The sequence below is a fragment of the Lepus europaeus genome, chromosome X (genome assembly GCF_033115175.1).
Source record: "Lepus europaeus isolate LE1 chromosome X, mLepTim1.pri, whole genome shotgun sequence".
NCBI lineage: Eukaryota > Metazoa > Chordata > Mammalia > Lagomorpha > Leporidae > Lepus > Lepus europaeus.
In genome coordinates, this window is record NC_084850.1 from 97,661,172 (window position 1) to 97,686,526 (window position 25,355).

Sequence of the window (25,355 nt, forward strand, 5' to 3'; positions counted from 1 at the left end):
ATATTTATAGATACTATTTATTTCTGATGAAAAGGAATGTGATGTGACGGAAGGCATTTTTTTGTTTTTGTTTTTTAAGGAGGTAGCATAGGACTCCTTGGATGAAACCCATTTTGGGCTCCTCAGCAATGACAGGATGAAGTTCACATTTTGTTGCCTGGTGTTCAAGGCTCTTTTGGTTGTAGTCTCTGTATTTATTTCCTCTCTTCAAAATATAAATAGGAAATGACACTTGCTTCTTTATTTCTTGCCAAAGTCATTTTACAATGGGACAGAAAAATGTTGCATTTGAAGTAGGCGACAGTCTTTGTCATCATCATCGTCTTTATCATTCCAGAACGTGTTCACTGAGCAGTGGTAAACAAGGAGTAGAGGACAAATAACCAACAACAAAAAGAGAGGCAGCAACTGAAACCACCATGGCCTTCATTTTGTTGTTGGATGTTCTTTGGGTCCATTGCTCAAAGTGGTTCCAGTATCCAACAAGCTTTCTGTTACTGTTGGTCCCTTTTAAGAATCTTGGTAAGATCTTCCTTGCGTGTTATTATGACCTCATCCACTTATCTCCTGTGCCTACCTCTTTTGTCCTTTCTAGATCTGCTTCTTGGCTCAGATAGGCCCCTGGAAAGGATGTTCTCTCTCCACTTGAAACAATGTTTAAAAGCTTTTTGCTTTCACTTTTCACTTGGTTGCAATTTCGGTGGCACTTGAACTTGGACAACATCTTTACCTCCCCCTTGTGCTTTCCCACTTCCTGCCTGGCACAGATGGGTTTTCATGCCATTTGTGATCTAAGGGTGCATGTTCCTTTGGGTAAAGCCACAGCCTCTCTCATCCCTGTGTAGCCACTGTTCCCTTTGAACCCTGCCCTCAAGCTGAACTGAACTGTCTAGACTTCCATAAACATATTGGGCCTCTTTATTTTCCATGCTTTTTATTCTGGCTTTTACCATACCCAGTACCATTTTTGCTTGTCGACGTGGCACATAGATAGCTCCTTGACTTTTTTTTAGACTTTATTTATTTGAAAGACAGAGTTACAGGTTGGTGCCATGGCTCAATAGGCTAATCCTTCGCCTGCGGCACCAGCACACCAGGTTCTAGTTCCAGTCGGGGCACCAGATTCTGTCCCGGTTGCTCCTCTTCCTGTCCAGCTCTCTGCTGTGGCCCGGGAGTGCAGTGGAAGATGGCCCAAGTCCTTGGGCCCTGGACCCGCATGGGAGACCAGGAGAAGCACCTGGCTTCTGGCTTCAGAACAGTGTGGTGCACTGGCCGCAGCGGCCATTGGAGGGTGAACCAACGGCAAAGGAAGACCTTTCTCTCTGTCTCTCTCTCTCACTGTCCACTCTGCCTGTCAAAAAAAAAAAAAGGACAGAGTTACAGATAGAGGTAGAGCCAGAGAGAGAGAGAGAGAGAGAGAGAGAGAGGTCTTCCACCCGCTGGTTCACTCCCCAAATGGCCGCAATGACTGGAGCTGGGCCAATCCAAAGCCAGGAGTGTCTTCCGGGTCTCCCACACGGGTGCAGGGGCCCAAGGACTTGAGCCATCTTCCACTGCTTTTCCCAGACCATAGCAGAGAGCTGGATTGGAAGTGGAGCAGCCGGGACTCGAACCAGCACCCATATGGGATGCTGGCACTGCAGGTGGTGGCTTTACCTGCTACACCACAGCACCAGCCCCTAGCTCCTTGACTTTTAAAGAACATCTGTGTTCCTTGCATTGTTCCAGGCACTTGGAAACAGTGAACAAAATAGACAAAACGTGTGCTTTGTGGAACTGATATCCTCGTGTGTGTGTGTGTTGGGGATGGGGACAGAAAGGAAAGAAGCAAACATGAATATATATAATATGTCAAATGGTGGGGAGTGCAATAGAGGAAGATAAAGCTGGACAGGGAGGTGGGGAGTGCAGACTGCCCAATCAGCTCAACCCTAGCCAAGGCAACCCTTTCCCATGAAGCATTTTCTGAGGTTATTTCTTCTTTGTAACCATAATCCTTCCAACAATCTTACCGGGCTAGTGTCATTATTATCTCCATTATATTGATGAAGAAATGGAAATTTGGAGCTGTCATTCACATAGTTAGGAGGGGCCCAGCTAGGGCTGAAACCTGGGTGTCTCTGGCTCAAAGCCTATGCTCACGATCACTGTCATTCTATAAGTCTCACCACAACCCTCTGAAGTCAGAACTACTACACCTGTTTCATAGGTGGGGAAACTGAGTACAGAGAAAGGAATGGACTCAGCCATGCTTGCTCAACCAGTGCATGGATTTGAACCCAAGTCTATGGAATAGTCAAGGCTAGATCTCTCTACAAACCCTAAGGCCTAGGACTCATTGGACTTCCCCACCCATACATTTGCAGGGCCCAGGCAAGGTACCAGTCCTTGACTCTTCCCCTTCTCTTCCCATCTGTGGTCCATATAGACACTTTTTTATAAAGATTTATTTATTTATTTGAAAGTCAGAGTTGCACAGAGAGAGAAGGAGAGGCAGAGAGAGAGAGAGAGAGAGAGAGAGAGAGAGAGAGATCTTCCATCTGCTGGTTCACTCCCCAGTTGGCTGCAATGGCTGGAGCTGCACCGATTCAAAGCAAGGGTTCAGGAGCCAGGAGCCAGGAGCCAGCAGCTTCTTCTGTGTCTCCCACATGGGTGCAGGGGCCCAAGGACTTGGGCCATCTTCCACTGCTTTTCCAGGCCATAGCAGAGAGCTGGATTGGAAGTAGAGCAGCTGGGTCTCAAAGCAGCACCCACTTGGGATGCTGGCACTGCAGGTGGTGGCTTTACCCACTATGCCACAACGCCGGCCCCATATGACCCTTGAGATACCCCAGCCCACATACCCAAGCCCTGTCTCTCTCCCCCCTTCTCCTTTGGCCATCCCTTGGGCCTAGCAAGTAGGCCTGCATAATAAGACCCCATGTAGGTGGCATTTCTGGAGTTCTGGGCCTCACAAAAACTCTTTGCCTCATGGTGGGGGAGGGGGAGAGCAGTGTCCAAAAGCATGGGGCCTAGTACAGAGACCTCAGTTTTGCCAGTACAACCTGTGATATTGTGATTTGCAGTAGCCTGGGTCCAAGGTTCTCCTCCTTCAGCTTCCTAAGCTAGGGCCTGCTTCTCAGTGAAGGCAGTGGACAGTGTTCCATGGGCCTGGGCCCTCAGGGTCTCTGGCTACTGACAAATGGTGCTTTCCCAGTAAGCTCTTCTGAACCTGCCCACAGATTCTTAGGGCCCCCTTCACAGTATTTTGTTCATAGCACTCCCAGGACACGTATCTTCATTTCTTGGTAACTCAAAAAACATTATACATGGAATAAATCCTGCCAGTAGGAAGGTTCAAGCAACTTGGAATAGTAGAGGAGAAAAACATTATGTGTAATGACCACCCGCAGAGGAGGCTGGACATTTGCTCTGTTTTCCTCATTCTCTGCATTTCTCATGCAGTTGAAATGCTTTGACTCGTGCAGTTTCTCCTTGTTTTTTTTTTTTTTTTTGAGTGTGAGCATTTCCTTTTGTAATTGCATATTCTCCCTACCCACCCCTTTTAATGGAGACTGATGTGCCATGATGTACTTAATCATCCCCTATACGTAGGGCATGGAAGCTGGGTTCATTGCTTCACTGACTTAAATCATACTGCCTTGGGCATTACTGCATGCACAGCTCTAAGGGAACTTATTTTATATGGGCTTATAGGGAACCAACTTTAGATAGGAGCAATTGTATTCAGCTTATTCCCCTGTCTAGGTGATCCCTTGGGCTGGGGTCTGTTTCTCTGTCATTCATTTATTCATTCGTTCCATCACCACATACGATTCTACCTTTGGGAGCCAGACTCTAAGAGCTGAGGATATAGGCAGGAGGAAGACACAGCCCCAGGTTTCCGGGAGTCTTCTGGGCAAGTCATGCATGGAAATGGAAAATCTCAGGACAGTTTGATCAGGGCTGCAATGAAGGCAAGAAAAGGATACTGTAGGAGAACAGAGAAAGGGCTTCTAACCCGCCTTAGGGCCATGAAGATAAGCTTCCTGGAGGAGGTGATGCCTAAATGAGTCATGATAGATGGTGAGGAGTTGGCCAGAATAAGAAAGGAAGCTTCCAAAACACAATGAGTTGAATAAACTTGGGAGGGTACTTCAAAAATTTCATAGAAAATGGAATTAAAAGGTAAGTTTATTTTAGTGCAGTTTTCTTTAAAGATTTATTTATTTGAAAGGCAGAGTTACACGGAGAAGGGGAGGAGAGAGGAAGGGAGGGAGGGAGGGAAGGATTGAGACAGAGAGACAGAGAGATCCTCCATCTACTGGCTTACTCCCTAAATGGCCATAATGATCAGGGCTGCACCAGGCTGAAGCTAGGAGCCAGGAGCGTCTTCCAGATGTCCCACATGAGTGCAGGGGCCCAAGGACTTGGGCCATCTTCTGCTGTCTTTTTGGGCATATTACCAGGGAGGTGGACCAGAAGTAGAGAAGCTGGGACCTGAACCAGTGGTCTGATATGGTTTCCAGCTTCGGAGGCATTGGCTTAACCCACTGTGCCACATCACCAGCCCAGGGCATTTTTTAAAAATTGATGCATAATTTTTCTATGAATTTTCAATGAACTTTTGGACAATCCTTATGTACATGATTTTCAAAAATTTGCATTAAAATAAACTTATCTGTTAATTCTGCTTTTGTGATGAATTTTTCATTTATTTTTAGATGTTCATTTATTTATTTTCATCTATTTGAAATGCAGAGTGACAGATTGAGAGAGGGAGAGGTAGCTTCCATCCACTGGTTCACTCCCCAAATGCTCCCAGCAACTGGGGCTGGGCCAGGCCAAAGCCAGGAACCAGAACTTCATCCGGGTCTCTCACATGGGTGGTGGGGGCCTACATACTTGCACCATCATCTGCTGCCTTACAGGATGCTTTAGCAGGAAGCTGGATTTAAGTAGCCAGGACTCAAACTGGCAATTTCAGCAGGTGTCCTAGGAGGCAGCTTAGGTGGCACAACACCTGCCCCCCTATGAACTTATTAAAAAGTCCCCTGATGTTTATCTCTATTGATTTGCCAAATCTCACTAAAATGGAGTAAAGGAATAAGAGTGATAAGAAGCATGTAAGGTCTGAGGTGCTAATTAGAAGTAAACCGTTTCACTTAGAGAAACAGAGTAATCCTCAGGATTCGGAGGTACAATGTATCTCAGAAGGCAGTGGAGGAATTGGACCTGCAAACAGCAGAATGTTGAAAGCTTGCTCCTCTTGGCCCTTGCCCAACCCGTTCCAGTCAGGGAATCTCCACCTCCTCCAGCCCTATCCCTGCAAATGGGAGTTGATTCTTTGAAGAAATTGAAGCTGAGGGGCTTCGGACCCAGGGATACCAGATGCAGTAGAGGATGGGGTGAAATAGGGCTGCAAGCAAAGGGAGCTGCAACATAAAATGATGGAAGCCCAGCCTCCTCTCACTCCCCCATTTCCGGGATGCTTAAATCTGGTATACACAGGAGCTGGAAGGACTCTCCTCTGGGGAAACTGAAAGGCCCCAGAAAAGAGGAATCTAAAAGATGACGTTTGGGGATCTTCCAAAGAACAGGTTCTCAATAAGGAAGTCCACCACCTGGCCAACTCTAACTGCACACAGAGCTTCTGAACAGCTTTGTAGTGTTGTGGCAACTGATCACCAGCCAAGGACCCTTAAGTATTTATTTTATGTAAAGTAAACCTCAACACAATTGATGTTTTTCTTTAAAAAAAAAATCCCAGGTTCTAGGTAGCCAGAGATTATCAGGTAGTCTAAGGCTGTTTGAGGCAGACCATCAATCTGGAAGACAGATGGGAAAAGCCAACAAATAAATATAGACAAGGAACTGGAAGAAACAGAGGTGATGAAGGCATGAGAAGAATTCTGGGAACTGAAAGATAGTGAGCACCAAAAGAAAACTTTTCAGCAGAAAGATTATAAAAAAAGGGGGAAAAGGGGGAGGAGATATCGCAGGAAGCAAAATAACAAGACTAAGAGAGGGACAACAGAAAAGATGAAAAAGTTGCAGGATCAATTGAGGAACTCCAACATCCAACAATAGGAGTTCCAGAAATAGAAAATGGAGGAAACAGCAGGAAGTAAATTCTCAAAGACATAATATAAGAATGTGTCTTGGCGCCATAGGAATGAAGATTCCTGCTGAGTACCCAGCAAGAGAAATGATACAAACACCCCTGCCAAGATATGCCACCATGACATTTCAGAATACCAGAACTTACAGAGAAGATTCTAAAAGCTTCCGGGGGAGGGGGGGGTGTGTGTGTGGAACCATATATACAAAATATCTAGCAAAAGAATAGCATTGAACTCCTCAAAAACAATATTGGAAGCTAGAAGATGGTGGATCAGTTCTCGATATTCTGGCACAAAGGGGTTTCCAGTTATCAATCAAGAGTGAGGGTATAATAAAAAATTTTTTTCAGGCAGGTAAGGTTTCAAGGTTTTCTGTCCTGTGCCTCCTATTTCAGGAAGCCCTGGGGAATGTGCTCCAGTAAAATGCAGTCATAAACTCATGGAAAAAAAAAAAAACAACACAGAATCTAGGAAACAAGAAATCCAGCAAAACAGAGGTGAAAGGAATCCTGAGATGATGGAGGAGAGGAAAGGTCTTAGGGCCTAGAGGGCAGCCAGTCTAGACAGCAGCGTGAGGACAGATGTGTCTAAGGGGGAAAAGTAATTCGATGGATTATATGGTGAGAACTAAGCGAACAAGAAATAATAGATAGTAATCAGTACCAGGGAAAATAAAAAGCTGCACGGGAAAGAAAATGTAATCATAGTACATGAAATGATTTATCCACTAATAGTCCCCATGCAGCCACAGTCATGTGAACCACCCGGATTGTCTTAATGCCTGCTGGGTGATGTCACTGACAGTGGAGCGAGAAGGGGGCCTGTGTGTCCCCGCATGACAGCTGGAGTGCCTGCAAGTGCTCACCGCACAGTAAGGCACATAGGATGTGTGACTGTGCTAGTGTGTGTAGGAGAGTGAGAGCCTCTCACTGCATGCATAGTAGGACCTCAGGGTAGAATATATAGAACTCAGACAATACATCGGGCCAAAGAAGGGTGTCTGTGTTCTTCAGAAATGAGAAGATAAATACCAAGAAAGCAATTCGAAGAGTTCAAAGGGGTTGTCCTGTAGTATGGGACCTGGGGACAAGGAGGAATTTGTTATAATCCCTGTAGCACCATGTGACTTGAAAACCTCTGGGCATATATGCCTTTGTTAAAAATTGACATGGAGGAGGGGGCTGGCACTGTGGCATAGTGGGTAAAAGCTGCCACTTGCAACACTGGGATCCCATATGGGGGCTGGTTCATGTCCCAGCTGCTCTACTTCTGATTCAGATCCCTGCTAATACACTTGGGAAAAGCAGAGGAGGATGGCCCAAGTGCTTGGGTCTCTGCCACACCCATGGGAGACCTGGATGGAATTCCAGGCTTCCTGGCTTCAGCCTGGCCCAGCCTCAGGCTTTGCAGCCATTTGGGGAGTGAACCAATGGATGGAAGAGCTTTCTCTTCTTCTATTTCCTTCTCTCTCTCTCTCTCTCTCTCTCTTGCTCTGTCATTGAGCCTTTCAAATAAATAAAACTATCGTAAAATATAAAATTAAAAAAGGACCCTCAAGATGATGTCAGAAATGGATGAGAGATATGAACGTATACTTTAGAAATGTGAAAGTCAACTCAGAGAACAACTAAAAGCATTGAAAAGGAGACTATTGTTTTTGTTAAGATCCTTTTACAGCTTAACTTTTTAAAGCATGTTCATGTATTACTTTAATAGAATTAGAAGACAAGCAGCAGACGTGCTGGAAAGGCAGATGGGAGAGAGGAGTGAGATGTAGAGCTTCAGAGAGGCCTGCTCGGTGGCTGGGGAAATTACTGAATGTTTGAAGCAGGAGACCCCCACTGACTGATTTGTGCTTGAGAATGTCCCTTGAGCAGTCGGCGTGAGAAAGGAATTGTCCAATTATGACACTTGGGCTTAGAGAAGGTGCTGCCTGGGGAGAGAGGTGCCTGGCTGTCTCAGAGCTGGTTCGGAGCCTTCAAAGACACCTGCATGAATGAACCCTGGGCTGGGGCACCTGCCTGGTTTTCCCAAGGACACTCCTGGGAAGAACCCTGTTCGCAGTGACCTTCAAATCTCATTTTAAAAAATAATTTTTTTCCACTGGTGTTCAACCCATTTCCATTGGCCACACAATCATTTAAAACATGTTACTCAAATCCTGGCTGGAGGACCGGTCTGCCTCCCTTGGTGACTAAGCATATCTTGTTTCTGATGCATGTTGTGTTCACTTAATTAGTTTAACTTTGAGAGGACAACCTTGTTTATCGAATTCCAGGGTCTTGTGGAGAGGCACCATATTGTTCTCCAAGTTACTGCTTATAGATGGCTTGGAGGATCAAAAGCAGAGGCCAGGACTCCAGGCCAGAGGCAGGGGCAAAAACTCCGATGTAGCAACTTGCATGCCTCCATTCCTTGCCGTCATTCTGCTCTGCTGTTTGTATAAATCCCCCAAAGGTTCGGGAACTTTTTGACAGTCTGCCATTTCTTTCTCCTGCCTCCAGATTGCCTCTGGTATCTGAAAGTGGCAACATCAGTATCCTTGGACACATTACATGTCCAAGTTTTTGGTTTGGAAAATATGGTCCCTCTACTCATGGGCTTTGATAAGTCACTGTTTCTTGAGTTTCATTACTGAGCATGGGAATTGGCACACCCTAGGGTCTTAGTAGTCTTTTCATTAAGAGAAGTCTGTGGGTTGGCGCTGTGGTGTAGCAGGTGAAGCCACCGCCTGCAGTGCCAGCATCCCATGTGGGCACCAGCTCGAGTCCCAGCTGCTCCACTTCTGATCCAGCTCTCTGCTATGGCCTGGGAGAGCAGTAGAAGATGGTCTGAGTGCTTGGGCCCCTGCACTCACATGGGAGACCCGGAGGAAGCTCCTGGCTCCTGGCTTCAAATTGTTGCTGCTCCGACCATTGCGGCCAATTGGGGAGAGAACCAGCGGATAGAAGATCTCTCGGGGCCGGCGCTGTGACACACATTAGGTTAATCCTCCGCCTGCATTGCTGGCATCCCATATGGGTGCGGGTTCTAGTCCCAGCTGCTTCTCTTCCAGTCCAGCTCTCTGCGGTGGCCTGGGATAGCAGTAGAAGATGGCCAAAGTGCTTGGGCCCCTGCATCCGCACTGGAGACTGGGAAGAAGCACCTGGCTCCTGGCTTTGGATCAGTGCAGCTCAGGCCATTGCGGCCATTTGGAGATTGAGCCAACGGAAGGAAGACCTTTCTCTCTGTCTCTCTCTCACTGTCTGTAACTCTATCTTTCAAATAAATAAATAAATAAATCTTTTTTTTTATTTTTCTATTTTTTTGACAGGCAGAGTGGACAGTGAGAGAGAGACAGAGAGAAAGGTCTTCCTTTTGCCGTTGGTTCACCCTCCAATGGCCGCCGCGGTAGGCGCGCTGCGGCCGGCGCACCGCGCTGATAATAAATCTTTTAAAAAACAGAGAGAGAAGTCTGTGAGGTTCCGGGCATTTGGCTCCATGGTTAATATGCCTCTTGGGAAGCCCATATCCCATATTGGAGTGCCAGGTTTGATTCCTGCCTCCACTTCCAATTCCAGCTTCCTGCTAATATACACCCTGGTAGGCAGCAGGTAATGGATCAAGTACTTGGATGTCTGCCTCCATGTGGGAGACCCAGATTGAGTGCCTGGTTCCTGGCTTTGGCCTGGCCCCAGCCCCAGCTATTGTGGTCATTTGGAGAGCAACTCTCTCTGACTCTGTCTCTCTCTCTCTATTTCTATGTCTGTCAAATAAATAAATATTAAAAAAAAAAAAAGGAATCTGGCGGGCAGCACGGCTCAATAGGCTAATCCTCCACCTGTGGCGCCGGCACACCGGGTTCTAGTCCCGGTCGGGGCGCCAGCTTCTGTCCCGGTTGCCCCTCTTCCAGGCCAGCTCTCTGCTGTGGCCCGGGAGTGCAGTGGAGGATGGCCCAAGTGCACCTGGCTCCTGGCTTCAGATCAGCATGATGCGCTGGCCGCAGCGTGCCGGCCGCGGCGGCCATTGGAAGGTGAACCAACGGCAAAAGGAAGACCTTTCTCTCTGTCTCTCTCTCTCACTGTCCACTCTGCCTGTCAAAAAAAAAAAAAAGGGAATCTGTGAGGAGAGAAACAGGTCTCTTCTGATGTGGATCACTACAGATCTCTGAGTCTTTGCTTCTGCACATAGACAGCTGAATCTGTTGCTAAAAGAGATCAACTTCAGGCTTCCGAAGAACTGAAATATTTTAATACCTGAAGCTTGCTTGGAAGTCAACTAACACAGCCCTGCCATTTACAGATGAGGAAGCAAGGGCCAGAGAGAAGGGACTTGTCCAAGTTCACACCACCAGTTAGGGAATGGGGCATAACAGAGCCCGGCATTCTTTCTGCCGAAAGAATGGTGGCGCAGCTTCCTGAAGGAGGAGGTGCACTGACCATTGGGCGGGGCGTCGGCCCCCGGCGAGGTGCAGGAGAGCACAGCATTGGGCATGATTGCTGTGTCTCCACAGTACATGCGTGAAGGGTGCTAGACCCCTGAGGCGAGCTGCAGCCGCACAATGAGGGCTCTATGGTGCTATGTACCCTTCAACTAGTGAGAAGCGGCCCACGGTGAGAATTAGCTAATTCCCTCTACACGGGGACCTGGAGCGCTTTTGCTCTACTTCACTGCCATCTTGAGGCTTGCAACACATCTGATAGAAATAACTTTTGGAGCAGAGGAGTGAGTGTGGTTATCTCTCAGAAGGAAGAACCCTGGAGTGGAAGGATCTGTTTTAGACTTGTCTGGCATGATACTGGGGCCTGAAGCTGAGGACTGGGATTGACTCCAAGCTCCACTCCTCTCTTGTGTGACCTTGGGCAAGTCATTCAACCTCTCTGAGTGTCAGATTCATCATCTTAAAATTGGAGGAGTAGGGGCCAGCACTGTGGCGTAGAGGGTACAGCCGCTGCCTGCAGTGCCGGCATCCCATATGGGCACTGGTTCAAGTCCCAGCTGCTGCACTTCTGATCCAGCTCTCTGCTATGGCCTGGGGAAGCAGCAGAAGATGGTCCAAGTCCTTGGGCCCCTGCACCCGCGTGGGAGACCTGGAAGACACTCCTGGCTCCTGGCTTCGGATCAGCTCAGCTCTGGCTGTTGTGATCATTTGGGGAATGAACCAGCGGGTGGAAGACCTCTCTCTTTTTCTCTCTCTCGTAACTCTGCCTTTGAAATTAATTAATTAATTTTTAAAAATTGGATGAGTAAGCTCCACTTTGCAGGAGATACTGGATGAAAAGAGCCTAACACAAGCCTGGTATGTAGTGAGTGCTCAATGACCGATCATGTTGATGGTGGAGGTGGTTATATACGTTGCTTGGATTCTACAGCTGATTGGGGCAGGCGGCCAGTCTGTGGACTTCCTGGAGGGGTTGTACTCCCAAGTCAGGGCCTGGTATACATACAGTAAATGAAATAAATGACTGCTGGCTTTGGGAGGGGGTCTGTGCAGTGGGGAGTCTGACCAGTGTGCCTAGAGCAGAGGGCTAATGGTAGGGGGAGAGGCTCAGGGGCCTGGCCTCCATTCTCTAGGCAGGTAAGGAATCATTGAAGTTGGGCCCCTCCGATCTGGTAGCTGAGAATAATTGGGCCAGGTCTCAGAAGCAATCTTGCTGCTGCAGAGTGAGATGGAGAAGTTTAATTAATATGATGAGGTGCTCTGTGGCCCCGGGTGTCTGTTCCTTTAGGAGGCTGGGAATGGGAGAGATTGACACCACTGTCATCTGCTGAACAGGGACTCTGTGCTGGGTACTGTGCTGGACTGAGCCTCCCGGGCACCTCAGGAAGGGAGAGCCACTCACCTCCATGTCCCCTGCACCACGCATGTTACCATTGAAAAACACTGAGGCTCGGCTTGGTGAAGTGCCTGCCCTAGCGCTGTCTGGCGCAGGGAGTAGAACTGAGTGTGCTGCACCCACCCACTGGCAGAGCACCTGTGCCCGTGCTTTGCCTGCCCCACCTTGCTGCTGGAGCCTCCATTCAGTCTTGCAACAAATGCTCCCTTCCCAGCCCCATCTCCACCCCTTGCATGCCTTCTGTCATTTTGGCACTTGGCACACACGGGCCTTGTCCTCTAAGGTCACGTCTTGGCTCTCTTGGTGGAGGGCAGAGCCTATGGTATGCTCATCTTGGTCTCCTTTGCAGCCCTGCCTGGGAGCGGGTGGAGGGTCTGGGTTGAAGAGGGAGGAAGATGAAGACAAGGGGGAGGAGGAAGGCCACTGCCCACACTCTCTACTTCCAAGTTCCCTAGTCTTCCTTCACCTTCCCTGCCCCAGCACATTAGCGTGTTCTCTCTCTCTTTCTCACACACACACACACATACACACACACACACACTCTTCCGGGGAAGGGGAGACAGAGGAGGGCTTAGCCTTGCTCTCATGGTTCCCTGGGTGCTAGTCCCCACCGCATGCTGTCTGCTCTTCCTTCCTCTGCCTCGGTGGGAGCCCTCGTGGTGCAGAAGAAGGTCAACCCTTGTGGTAGAAAGGGAGCCCAGCGGCTGACTCATTTACCCTCTCAGCCTTATTCTCTTCATCTGGAAAATAAGCAGGTTGGACCAAGCAATTGGCAAGGCCTCTTGTGTGTTGTTAATAATACCTGGCATTTGTCTGCTGGGTTCCTGAGAGCTTAATCATCCCAACAGCCCTGGGAGCGTTGGCTTCAGCGTTATAAGTGGGGAGACTGAGGCTCACACTCCAAGAGGTGAAGAGCTGGCAGGTGGCAGAGCTGATAACCGAGCCTAGGTCTCTGTGTATTTAAAGCTGGGGCTCTGCACCTGCCCGTGGCTGCAAGGACCACTGCTGGGGGGATGGGGGCACCCAGAGGAAAGCCACACTCCTGGCTGTGACGCATGACGCCCCCCCCCCCCCCCCCGTGGTTGGTTCCTGGTACTTCTTTGGCCTCACTTGTGAGCATCCTTGCCCTGCCCACTCCATTTCCATCACACTGCCTTCCTCCTTGTTTCCCCAACTGCCTGGGCACCTTGCTACCCCACTGCCTTCATACTTGCCATTCTGCTGGCCTGAGATACCCTTCCCCTCATTCTCCTGACATGCATTTGGCCCCAGGGCCACTACAGAGGGCGGAGGGAGAGGAGTGGATGCATACGCTGACTGTGTGTGTGTTTTTTTTTCCTCCCCTCTGTTTCCTTTTCAGATCTGATGGTGAAAATTCCAGAACAGTCAGGTCAGTACCTCCTTTCTTTACCAGCAGTTGGGGGATGGAGCAGGGCTGGGGGTGGGGCCTCTGGTTTGTTACTTCCGGGATCCATGGGCAGGAATAGGGACAATGCAAGAGTTTTCCCCCTGTTGGAGTCAGAGGTGGGTGTGGGGTGCAGTGGGAGGGTGGTGGGTTGGAGATTGTTCCTCGGTCTGTCTGACCCTAGCTGACTTGAGGGTTTAGCTGAACCCCGAAAGGGCTCATAGGAGCTGCCCAGATGTGAAAGCAGAGAGGTCGGCTCTGCACGTGGGACCTTTTCCACCTGGTGCTCCCAGGAGAAAAGGGTTATGATGGGTGCTGGGTCTCTCCTAATCTAGTGTTCACGTTCACCATGAACCGTGCCTGCCCTGAGCTATGGGATTTGGAGGGACTTTTGCACATGACACGTTCAAGATGTTAGAAATCCACAGGACGGTGACAAGCAAAAAACGGTGTGTGCACTTGGTGAACAAGTTTACAAGCTGCAGTAAGTTTTCAAAGCGTGATCAGTCTGCTGCTTGAGGAGGCAGGTCTAAAACCGGGGTAGAGACAAGGGCTCTGGGTGACTTTCTGGAAGTTAACATCAGGAGCTTCAGGAGGGCGGAAGAACCACGCCTGGGGCTATATAGGAATGAAGAGAGGTTCAGGGTGGGGCCCATCTTGGCATCTAGGCTGGGGGCTAGGGAATGGGCCACTGAGATGATCATGGACCAGGCAGTGGAGGCACAAGGTGTGTCCCAGCCAGGGCTGCTACTCGTATGGCACATAGGATATCTTTGCGAAGAACGGAAAAAGGTGTCCCTTTCAAGGGCACCCCTGCTGAGTGAATCTGTTGAAATATGCTCCATTTCCTTGGGGGCCACCCTCACCAACGTTCCCAGCTTGGTAAGCATAGCATGGGTTGGGGATTAGTTCCGGTTCTTGCTCTCCTTGTTTGTGACCCATTGTGCAGGGCGTACCTTGCCTGAACATAGACAGCAGCCCAGATGCTGTCATCCAGATAGTGGGTATGGGCTGGTGGCCAGCACACAGAGGTGGATGAGCCACACTCTGTCCTAGCATCCTAGGCAGGGGGTCTGGAGTGAATGTACTGATTGGATGCCCAGGGCCAGCATCGGGGCTTTTGGGATGGATGCACACCGAAGCCAGCATTAAAACAAGGGGACTGTAATGAACACAATCAGGCCCAGTGTCCAAGCAAGGGGTCTGTGATGCGGCATAATTAATCCCAGCATGCAGCCAAGGTGCATGGCCCAGGCACAGCTTGTCCTAGCACTTACGAAGGCACTTGTCTAGCAAAGGACATGGATCTCACTGTCTCACTGTGGGTTTGGAGCAGGGCAACCTGGTCTGACCTTGAGCACAGGGCTCCCGCAGGCCTCCCCTGTGATGTGCCTGCTACTTGTTGAGGAAGCAGATGTCTCGAGGTCTCAGCTCTGCCCAGCAGGGAAGTTGCTGGGACCTATAGCTCTGAGAATATAATAATGAGCCTAAGTCATATGATGACATGTTGGGCCTTTACAACGCACAGAGGTTGTCAGGGACTTTCTTTCATTTGATCCTTCCGGTGACACTGTAGGTGGCACCTGGGCTGGCCTTATCATCATTGTTTTGCAGCCAAGGAAACAGGCTTGTGCTGGTTATAGGTTTTGCCTATAGCCACCAGGATTCAAACCCAGGTCTGCTTAGCACCAAGCCCAGAGCTATTCCTATACTGTGACCTCAGCAGCCCCTGAGAATCTTGTGTTTAATAACCCTCATCCTCATCCTCATCCTAATGTTAGTAATTGGAACAGTCATCCCTGGCTTCTCACGGACTAAGAGCTCCAAATATGATCTCATTTAATGCTCACAACAGCCCTACTAGGCACGGATTGGGATCCCTGATTTATAGATGGGGGAAAGGAGGTTCCGAGAGGGTCGGTGCCCTGCCCCAGGGGAAGAGAGCATCCGTCTGACTCACACCCTGGGTTGTCTGGATCCAAAGCCAGCATTGGTTTCACCCAGACGTACTTCCTGGTATCCATTCTGGATCCAAGGTAGAGGGACCTTGAGGACTCAGCAGTGGGAGAAGCAAGGATGAAAGGCAAGCTTTAGGCCGGTGCCGCGGCTCAACAGGCTAATCCTCCACCTAGCAGCGCCGGCACACCGGGTTCTAGTCCCGGTCGGGGCACCGGATTCTGTCCCGGTTGCCCCTCTTCCAGGCCAGCTCTCTGCTGTGGCCCGGGAGTGCAGTGGAGGATGGCCCAAGTGCTTGGGCCCTGCACCCCATGGGAGACCAGGATAAGCACCTGGCTCCTGCCATTGGATCAGCGCGGTGCGCCGGCTGCGGCGCACCTGCCGCGGTGGCCATTGGAGGGTGAACCAATGGCAAAGGAAGACCTTTCTCTCTGTCTCTCTCTCTCTCACTATCCACTCTGCCTGTCAAAAAAAAAAAAAAAAAAAAAAAGAAGAAGAAGAAGAAGAAGAAAGGCAGGCTTTGGGAAGGACCTAAAGCAGAGCATGTATGGGGACAAGCCCTTGCAAACATGCTGGGAAGACTTTGGACTTGGAGCCAGGGCTGGGTAGGGCCCTCTGGAGCAGGTGGTAACTGACAAGGCTAGAGGGGACCAACTTTGTGTGAGGAAGGAACCCTGGAGGTGGAAATCAGCATGCATAAGAAGGCAAGGTTTAGAGACAGCGAGTGATCAGCTGGACTAAACCACAAGATCTGGGCAGGGAAAGAGCCCCTGTTGAGAACGTTGCTTGAGACTGGTCACTGATTCCCTTGTGTCATCAGGAGAGGGCTGGGGGACACTGCGGGAGAGGGGCTGGGCTCTGTAGTGTAGGCCGCAGGGACACTTTGGATGCAGGCACAGGGCTCCATATGTGGCTAGGTTGCTTTCTAGTTAGGTGACTGGCAAGTCAGTTCCGTCCTTGGAACCTCGGTTTTCCTCTCGCGAATGCTGTGTGTGTGTGTGTTGGAGGAAGGCCTAGGAGGATAGAAGAAATGCCAAGGAGAGGGGCTGGGCTGGACTGAAGAGCGATGAGTGAGCAGGGTAGGAGGACTGCATAGCACGCCATGGCAGGGCCCAAGCCGGAGGGCTTCACGGTGTGGCGTACCACAGGAAGTCTATTTTGAGCCTTGCGGCTAGGGGTGGGGACGGCTGCAGGCATAGGAAGCTGCCTGGACTTCCTGAAGATCCATGAGAGGTCGTCCAAACTAAGACACCTTCAGCCAAGGTCCAGAGAGGCCGTGGTTCATGTTTGTGCTCTTTGTGATGTCCCTGAACTTGTCTGGTCCTGAGTTTCTTCTTGGGAGAGTGCACATGCGAATTCTGACTTCTTCCCTGGGGGTGGGGGGAGAACTTGTACTAAAGCAATGCTGAGCATCAAAGAGTGGCTCCACAACTTGTAGTCTCCCTTTGCCTACCCCTAATCCAATCCACTGTCATGTATACTGCCCAGTCAAGGCGGAAAACTGTGCACAAGTGTAGAACTTGAAAACACAGAGGGGCAAGAGGTGCTTGGCCCAGCACGCCCCACCCCCACCCGCCGCTGCCGCCATTGCCCCAGAAGAAGAGGAAGCCCCGGCTGCCTGGTGCCACCAAAGTGACGGTAGAGCCGGCAGTCGGGGATCCTGGGGACCAGGCTGGGTTTGCTGGGCACGCAAGGATGAGAGCCGGAGGAGGTGGCCTGTTGCTAGGGAAAGAGGGAGGGGGTGGGGGAGCGGCTGACACCCTCGGAGCCAGGGACGTCCCCATGGCAACGGGAGCCGCTGCAGTCAGTAGGAGAAGTGGGAGGAGGAGCCACTGCTGGCTGCCTTCCCAGAGGAGGCCTCCCACTCCGGGCCTCAGTGCCCCCATCTGTCCGAGGGAAGTTTGGATTAGATAATCTGTAAAGATTCTTCCTTGTTTTGACCTCCTGGAGATCTGACATGGCTGAGACCTCACGACCCTTTTCCGGGGCTCTGCCACACTGCCCATCTCCAGAGCCAGCCCACCTGTGTCTAAGTCTTCTGTCCCATGCTGCCTCTTGTTCAGCTGAGCCCAGGTGCCCACCCTGCCCAGCTCTCTCTCTCTCTCTCTTCCTACCGCTTCCTTGGCCTGGAACTGGAACTGCATCTCCCTGGCTGTGGGGCGTGGAGAGCCCCACTCCAGTCCCTGCCTGCTCTGGGAAGCCTCCCCTGGTCCACCCTGACTGAGACATCGCTGCTAGGCTTCTCTGGCCCCACCAGTCTGAGTTCTTCCTGCTACCCTTAGTGATGGCTGCTGTCATTGATGGAGCCACTAACAGCTTTGCAGGCAAGTCCTACCATGCCCTAGTGTGAATCCCTATTTTATTTATGTATTTGTTCTAAACAAAATTTTTAAGTATTTGAATTTCTAGACAATTTTTTAAGACTTTATTTGAATGGCAGAATTACAGAGAGAGAGAGAGAGAGAGAGAGAGAGAATTTTCCATCTGCTGGTTCACTCCCCAAATGGCCATAACGGCCAGGGCTGGGCCAGGCCAAAGCCAGGAGGCAGGAGCTTCTACGTCTCCCACGTTGGGGGTTCAGGGACCACAAGCACTTGGGTCATCCTCTGCTGCTTTCCCAAGTGCTTTAGCAGGGAATTGGATCAGAAGTGAAGCAGCGGGGGGGACTTGAACCAGCACCCATATTGCATGCCGGCACTGCAGGTGGCAGCTTTACCCACTACCTTACAACACTGGCTGCAATGAATCCCTATTTTATATAGGTCCCTTGAGTGCAAGTTTGGAATATGCCTCTGTTTCATTGCTGCTACTCCCAGCCCAAAGTGGGGGTGTGTGGGGGGTGAATGAGATTTATGGTCATGGTCATCATCATGATCAGCAGCAGCACTTACAGAATGATGGCAAAGCTATTGTGTGCCAGGCACCGTCCTGGGCCCTTTACCTCTCTTTGTTCATTTCATCCTCATAGAACCCTGCAGGGCTTAGACAAGTATGCTCGCTGTTTTCTAGACAAGGAAATGGAGGTTTAGAGAGCTAAAATCTCCCACAGTTGACTTCAGATAGAAATCCAGACCCTGAGATGCGTGATCCCCATGCTAACCCAGTGTTAGCCAGATTCTACATCAGAGAACACACATGATCCGCATGTTCCTCATAGAGCAGGCCCATGTCGAGTGATCGCCAAGGGGCAGGAGCAGACAACAGGGGTCCCTGCTCTTGGGGTTGGTGTAGACTCAGATGAGCCAGCTCTGACTCAGATGGGCGTGTGATGGCAAGAGGGACAGCCAGGGGATAAGGACAGAGTCTAGAGGGTTAGAGCTGGATTCTGACAGCAGGACAGAGGAGGCGGGAGCTGGTTGGGGTGGGGTGGGGGATCTAGGGTATTTTTCCCAAAGGAGATCCCTTGCCAGGAAGCTCCAGAGGGGTGAGAAGGGGTAAGAGATTCCTTTTCTCTCCCCTTCCTCTTTGTTTTTTCCTGCCCCCGCCTGGCCCAGCCCCAGGAAGTGGGTGACCCCTAAGCTGGCTGAGTGCCTGGTTGGCACCAAAATAAACTTGCCTTCTCTCCCTTTCCCTCCCCTTGCCTCTGTCCCCTCTGTCCTGGCTTTAATTAGCAGCCCTGGGGATGAGTCACTTGGCAGCTGGGAAGGGAGGCTGTGCAGAGCCTAGCGGAGCTCCGGCTCCTGCCCTGAGCCTTACGGGCAGTGCCACTGTGTTCATGTGTGCGCGTGTGCATTGCTGCGTGTCAGGGAGGCTCGGTGTCAGTGCAGCCGCGTGGAGGGCAGGGACAACATGGCACACTGGAGCCGGGCTGTGGATGGCAGAGTATCTGTACAACGGCAGATCTGGTGGCTGCTGCATGTGTGTGTGTGTGTGTGTGACTGTGGCAGCAAGTGTCAGGAAGTGAGGGAGCTGTGGGGTGAGCAAACACAAACGCTGCGTAATTGCATTCATCCCCTCCCTACATAAGTGTTCCTTATGCGTTTTATGCTTATGCAAGCCATGCACTTATAGTCCATTTTTACTTGTCTTAGTCTGGGTACATTTTGTTGCAGGGAACAGAAGCCCACTCAAACTAGCGCAAGAATAAAGGGGTGGAGGGGGGGAGACTATTGTGAGGCTACATTGCACAGAATCCAAGAGCGGTAAGTGAAGCCCAGCCAGGCCTCATGCCAACTGCAAGTGGGGCCGGGAAGTCAAGGACCCAGATTGTTCTCTTGCTCAGAATTTTCTGGGCCCATGGCTCCTGTCTCTCTACCTCTCACTCTTTGTGTCTCTTTGGCACTGCCTCCTCTCTCTACTGCCTTCATCTGCGTCCACGAGGCCTGATGTGGTAGCCAACATGGCTTACTGTGTGACCACGTAGCCTGAGGGCCCGCCTCTGGGTCTGACTGCACTGATTGTGTCCAGCCCGTGGTAACACATGGCAGTGACTAGGTGGGAGCCGAGGCTCTTCGAAGTGGGTGAAATACTTGGCACTTGGCATTTCTTTGCTCCCAGGACCAGTTTTAAGGGCATACACACCCAGATGAGGTCAGAGCTGGGAGCAAGGGGTTGGGGGCCGTCCCGTTGGAGACCTGCAGTGGTAAGATTGCCAGTCATCAAGTTTTGGGTTCCTTGGTTATTGCCAGCTGTCCTTTGCCTACTGTACTTTCAAGTGCCATGCTCATGCTGTTGTATCTAAATGGTCCCCTTATTTTATGCAAACATGGCCTTTAAGTGCACGGCCAACGTTACCTTTGCTACTACTTCGGGCTGCTTTTTGTAGCCTCAGAACAACTGGCACAGTGCTGTGGATGGCTCAGCCGCATCCGACTTCCTGGTTGCTCCAGGAATTTTTATATATTATTAGTGCAGGGACTGGATTTATAGTTATTTGTAGTGTATAATTACAGACACACATTATCAATATTATCAGCTTGACGCTTGAGCCTACTTTTCCATTAATACAAACCCTGCAGTTTTTACATTAATTACAGAGGGAATTAATGACCCCTTAGACCAGTTTTCACCTATGAGTAAAGAGTTTGGAACCATCTGTGCCACTAATGACTATTCCCCAGACACAGGGGCCATGCCCACAGCTTTGGCCTTGGCCCACAGCTCTGGCCTTGGTCCTGGCCTCGTATCTTATGGCAGACACGAGAGGCTCTCTACCACCTCCTCAGAGCCTCTTTTCTCTGGTGCAACACATAGTAGGTGCCATTGTTATGTTTCCATAAAAATGCCAGTTTTATTACTGATAAAAACCACCTCCTGAATATAACTGGTAAACATAGGTGGAAGAGATTATTCCAGGCTCAGGGTGAGCCTCCTTCAATTCCTCTGCCCCCTATACTTTTTATTGTCTCAAATACTGATAACTACAGAATACTAATCAATATGAATAACATCAGAAAAGGTCTGTGTTGTAACACTATGGAGCACGCAACACACACTATCTGCACCCAGGTCTTCCACATGGGTGCAGGGGCCCAAGCACTTGGACCATCTTCTGCTGCTTTTGCAGGTACATTAGCAGGGAGCTGCATGGGAAGTGAGGCAGCCGGGACTCAAACTGGTGACCCTGTGGGATGCCAGTGTCACAGGTGACGGTTTAACCCGCTACACAACAATGCTGGCCACAACCCATGCTATCTCTAATTCTTGTGGCCACCTTGCCAAGTGTGTGTGATTCGCAGGTGGGGAAACTGGAACCTCGGGAGATAAAGTGACTTGCCCAAAGTCATCCAGCTGTCCATTCATTCATTTATTCTCTCATTCAAGGATAATTTATTGAGGGCCTACAAACCACAGAATGAGGAATAATCGAGCAATGGCCCTGAGCTGCGGAAGCCCAGTTTGGTTGGGAAACAAGGAAACAGACAAGTACAGACAATTAAAACGGAAGGCTTCTCCAAGGATGGGTAGAAGTTAGCCAGGGGAGGTTGGGGTGGGGCGGGGTCAAGTGGAGAGTGTCACAGGCCAGAGCTGAGGGAGGAGTGTTTGGCACCTGCATTTGTGAAGAACTAAAGCTGTATCTGCAGTGAGACCAGGCTGTGGAGAGAAACAGTTTGCAAAGTGGGCAGAAGGTCCATCTGGAGGCTGGCACTAGGTCCCTGGCCAGTTGGGCCCATAGCTGAGGAGCTGCAGGACGGCAGCCGCAGTGTCCACTTCCTGGGCTTCTGGAAAGAGTGGCATGCCTGGCCCCAGGGCACCTGCTCTGGCAGCCTAGCAAGCATCAGGCGCAGGATTCCCATGGCTGCAGTGCCCTCTAGTGTCCATCAGCCCATCTTGCAGCCTCCGCCTCTGGGTGCAGTGTCTCCAACCAACATGCATGACCAGGTGCCCTGTGCTGGGTGCTGGGGACACTGGGAGGAGCAGGACACCATCCGTGACACGGTCAAAGAAGGGATACCAAGCATATGAACAGAGGATGGTGAGAGAAGCTGGCTGAGAGAAAAGCAGGGTGGAAGGACACAAGGGAAGGGATCCAACTGGCCTGGGTGGGGTCAGGGTGGGTCCCCCGGGGGTACAAAATCTACCCAACTTCTGAAGAATAAGGAGGAGCCATGCAGGTTAGGGAAGTGGCAGTGGGAGCACAGAGGGACACCACAGGTGAAGAGGAGGGCTCAGAGTGGCAGAATGTGGCCAAGAATCGCAAGTACTGCTGTCTGAGACTCGCTGGATGTCAAGGGTAAGGGAGTAGCTCACAGAAGGTTCTAGAATGCCTGCCTCTAACTAATTCGCTAGGGACTTAGGGAATGGGATCATGTAAGAAGCTTCGCTACCCTTTGGGGATTACAAGCCCATCTCAGGACTGATGGAAGCTAAAGATGCTCTTTCTAGAAGTTTGTATTTTTCATCCAACTTCAGGGGCTTCAGAAACAATCCCTGTGCTACCCAAGCCTTCCACCAACCGCAGGCTTCCAAACTGCTCTTAGTGTAATCACGAAAACCCTTCCCTTGTGTCCAAGGCTCTGCAGGATCAGGCCCCGCCTAAGTCTCCAGTCTCACCTCTTTGCCCTCTGCCTTTCCCGCTCAGCCACGCTGACCTCTTTTTGCAGTTCCTGGAAATACCTGCCGCAGGTCCTTTGCTCAGGTCGTTTCCTCTGTCTGGAACATGCTGGCCTGCTCTCACCACTTCTTGCTCAGTCTCATTCTGTTACGTGGTGAGTGTCTGTCTCCTCGCACTTGGCTTTAAACTTCACAAGAGCAGGACATTGTCTACCTTAGTTGCTGCTATATCCAGCCGGGCACAGCGCCAGGTCCATAGTGTCTGTTTGAAGAAGAGAATGAGGACTTGCTAGTGCCGGGTGGCTGGGTCAGGCTCCTCATCTGTACTTCCCGCTTCCCTTCAGCACCTGCAGGGTCAGCATGTGAATCCACCCAACATGCTTGTGTGTGTCGGCATTTCAAAAGTGGCCCCACATTGAAATCTTTTCCTAGAAGTCTTTGCCCCATCCCTGACACCACCGGGCTTCCCACAGGTCTCCCTTGCCTCTCTCAAGCTGAAGCTGAGACTCTATCATGTGTGCATTTTAAAGCCATTGTTTTAATTCGTTTCTTTTGTTTGAGAGGCAGATAGAAAGAAGGAGAGATGGAGACAGACGAAAAGAGATAGACAAAGGCCTTCCATCCACTGGTACACTCCCAAATGCCTGGAGCCAGGCACTCCATCCAGGCCCCCAACATGGGTAGCAGGGAGTCGAGTACTTGAGCCATCACCTACTGCCTCCTAGGGTGTGCATTAGCAGGAAGCTGGAGCAGAAATGGGGCTGAGGGACAGGTGCCGTGGCATAGCGGGTAAAGCTGCTGCCTGCAGTGCTGGCATCCCATATGGGCACCAGTTCTAGTCCCAGCTGCTCTACTTCCGGTCCAGCTCTCTGCTATGGCCTGGGAAAGCATTAGAAGATGGCCCAAGTTCTTGGGCCCCTGCACTCACGTGGGAGACCCGGAGGAAGCTCCTGGCTCCTGGATTCAGATCGGTGCAGCTCCAGCCATTTCGGCCATCTGGGGAGTGAACCAGCAGATGGAAGACTGCACTCTCTCTCTGCCTCTGCCTGTCTGTAACTCTGCCTTTCAAATAAATAAATAAATCTTAAAAAAAAAAAAAGTGGAGCTGGGACTCAAACCCAGGCCCTCTAGTACGGGATGTGGATATCCCAAGGAGCATCTTAAGCACCGTGCCAGCTGCTTGTCCTGGTCACGCGCACTTTGTCTTACCAAATCCCTACAAGAACCTGTGAGGTGGGAATCGCACCTCCTCATCTGTAGATGAACACATTGAGCCTCAGAAGGGCTGCCCAGGCACCAAAGCACAGGCTGTTTGCCTCACCAGAGACAAGAAGGGCCTTCCCTGAGGCTGCACAGCATCCGTTTTCAACTGAGGACTAGAACTTCTGTCTCAACTCCAGCCAGGCCAAGAGGAAGGGCTGGATCGGAGGGGTAGCTCTCAGGGCAGCAACTCCCCAGGTATAGTTGCTGCAGCACTAGGGAAGTCGCTGAGCAGAGACAAAGCCCAGAGTGCTGAGGGCCAAGGCTTTAGGGGGCGTAGAGAGGGAGAGGAGGCCACCAAGGGCCCCCAGGTGCCAACCTCGCGGCAGAGCGGAGGGTGCCTTGTCTCTCGGCAGCTCCGGCTTTCTTGAGAGGAGCCAACTGCCCCTGCAGGGAGGCAGGAAGGCTGGCCTGTTGCCTGTCAGTTTCTATTCCTTCTAGCTCACTGGCCCCCTGGCGCCTCCCAGGGCCACCTTCTGCTCAAAACAGCCAGGGGTCTGGGCCATGGGGCCTGGTGACAGGACAGGAGGCCCTGCATACTTCACACCCTCTGCATGGCTCTCATTTCTCCAGTGCCTCCCAAGTTGAGGGGGGGCGGGGGGTGCAAAAAGATTCCTAGGGGGGATGGGCGGGGAGCCAGGGCACCTGGATCCTAGGCTGACTTTGCCAAATAAAATTTGTTGGTACTCTTCTGTCTGCAGACTTCACTGTGCTCCGGCATGAAATCAGGCCAGGCAGTTTCCTCGCAAGAATGGCCTCTAGATTGTGAACGGCTTTTCCTCCAATTGTTGCTTTTCTCTTTGGGGGGCGCGCTTGTCTTAGACGCTGTAGAAAAACAACACAGAAAAGAGGAACAGCTTAGTGCCGTGGCCAGGGCTGCCTCTCACTATGCCCAAACGGGCAGTTTGACTGTTCCTGGATTGTGGAAGATCCCAGAACAACTCCTAAGCCTGGCCTCCTTAACTGTGCTGCAAACGAGGATGTGTGTGGAAAGCTGTGGTTGGTGGAGGGGACAGAGTCCAGCTTTGAGAATGGCCAGTGACTGAACCTCTTCCCCATCTCCGCTTTGTCTTTGGGAGACTAGGGCTAAGTGATACAGATTTGCCAGGGTGCTTGGGGAGATCGCAGCAGCAGCGGTGCCCAGTGCGAGTGCAGCCCGGGGTTTGGCCCCGGAGAGCCTGTGAGCTGGGCAAGCTGCTTCCTCTTCGGAGGAGGACCCAGCCCTCCTGGGGAGCAGGGAAGGAGCAGTTTCCAGTTGCAGTCTGGCCTGCAGCCCAGCCCTCCTGGCCCCGCCTCCTTGGTTCTTCCTTCTAGGGAAGGGCTGGGGAGGAGGGGGTGGTGACTCGATGGAGGCACCAGCCGGCGGGCTGGGCCAGGGGACCTACCCTTGGGACAGGTCCAGACCCGTGGAGCCCCCCGGGAGGAGCAGCAGGTAGGAACCTGGGCCCCCCCACCTCCCTCCCAGTCTGACCCCGTGCCTTTATGCTCAGGCCTGGACCTAGTCCCTGGGCTGCCGATTCAGCTGCCTCCCGGCTTCCTGGTTCCTGGCTCCCCTCTTGGACTCCTGGAGGCCTTTGGCTTGGGGGAGGGAGCCGGCTTGAGGGGGGCAACGCCGTGGGCAGCTGCGTGAGGACCCCGGAGCCGCCAAGCAGCACAGTGTGTGTGGCCTGTGACAAGGGAGCTGGGAGCTGCCTGGGTGTGCCAGCCTGGCCTGGCACCGCACAGCTCTAGCCGCTGAGAACCTGAGCTCCACGCTCCAGCAGCCTCGGGGTCTTTCATGCAGTGAGCTACCCACTAAGGACTTGGGCTGGCGACTGGCACGGA

The 25,355-nt window shown here is 51.3% G+C and overlaps 1 protein-coding gene across 1 annotated transcript in view; it reads left to right on the plus strand.

Annotated features, from left to right (window-relative positions):
* The window catches only part of IQSEC2 (IQ motif and Sec7 domain ArfGEF 2), an 87,895-nt gene that overhangs the window by 13,717 nt on the left and 48,823 nt on the right, over positions 1–25,355 (plus strand). The window contains exon 2 of the mRNA XM_062182964.1: positions 13,278–13,307. Within this exon, the coding sequence (XP_062038948.1) occupies positions 13,278–13,307 (30 nt within the window). The remainder of the gene's footprint in view (positions 1–13,277; positions 13,308–25,355) is intronic.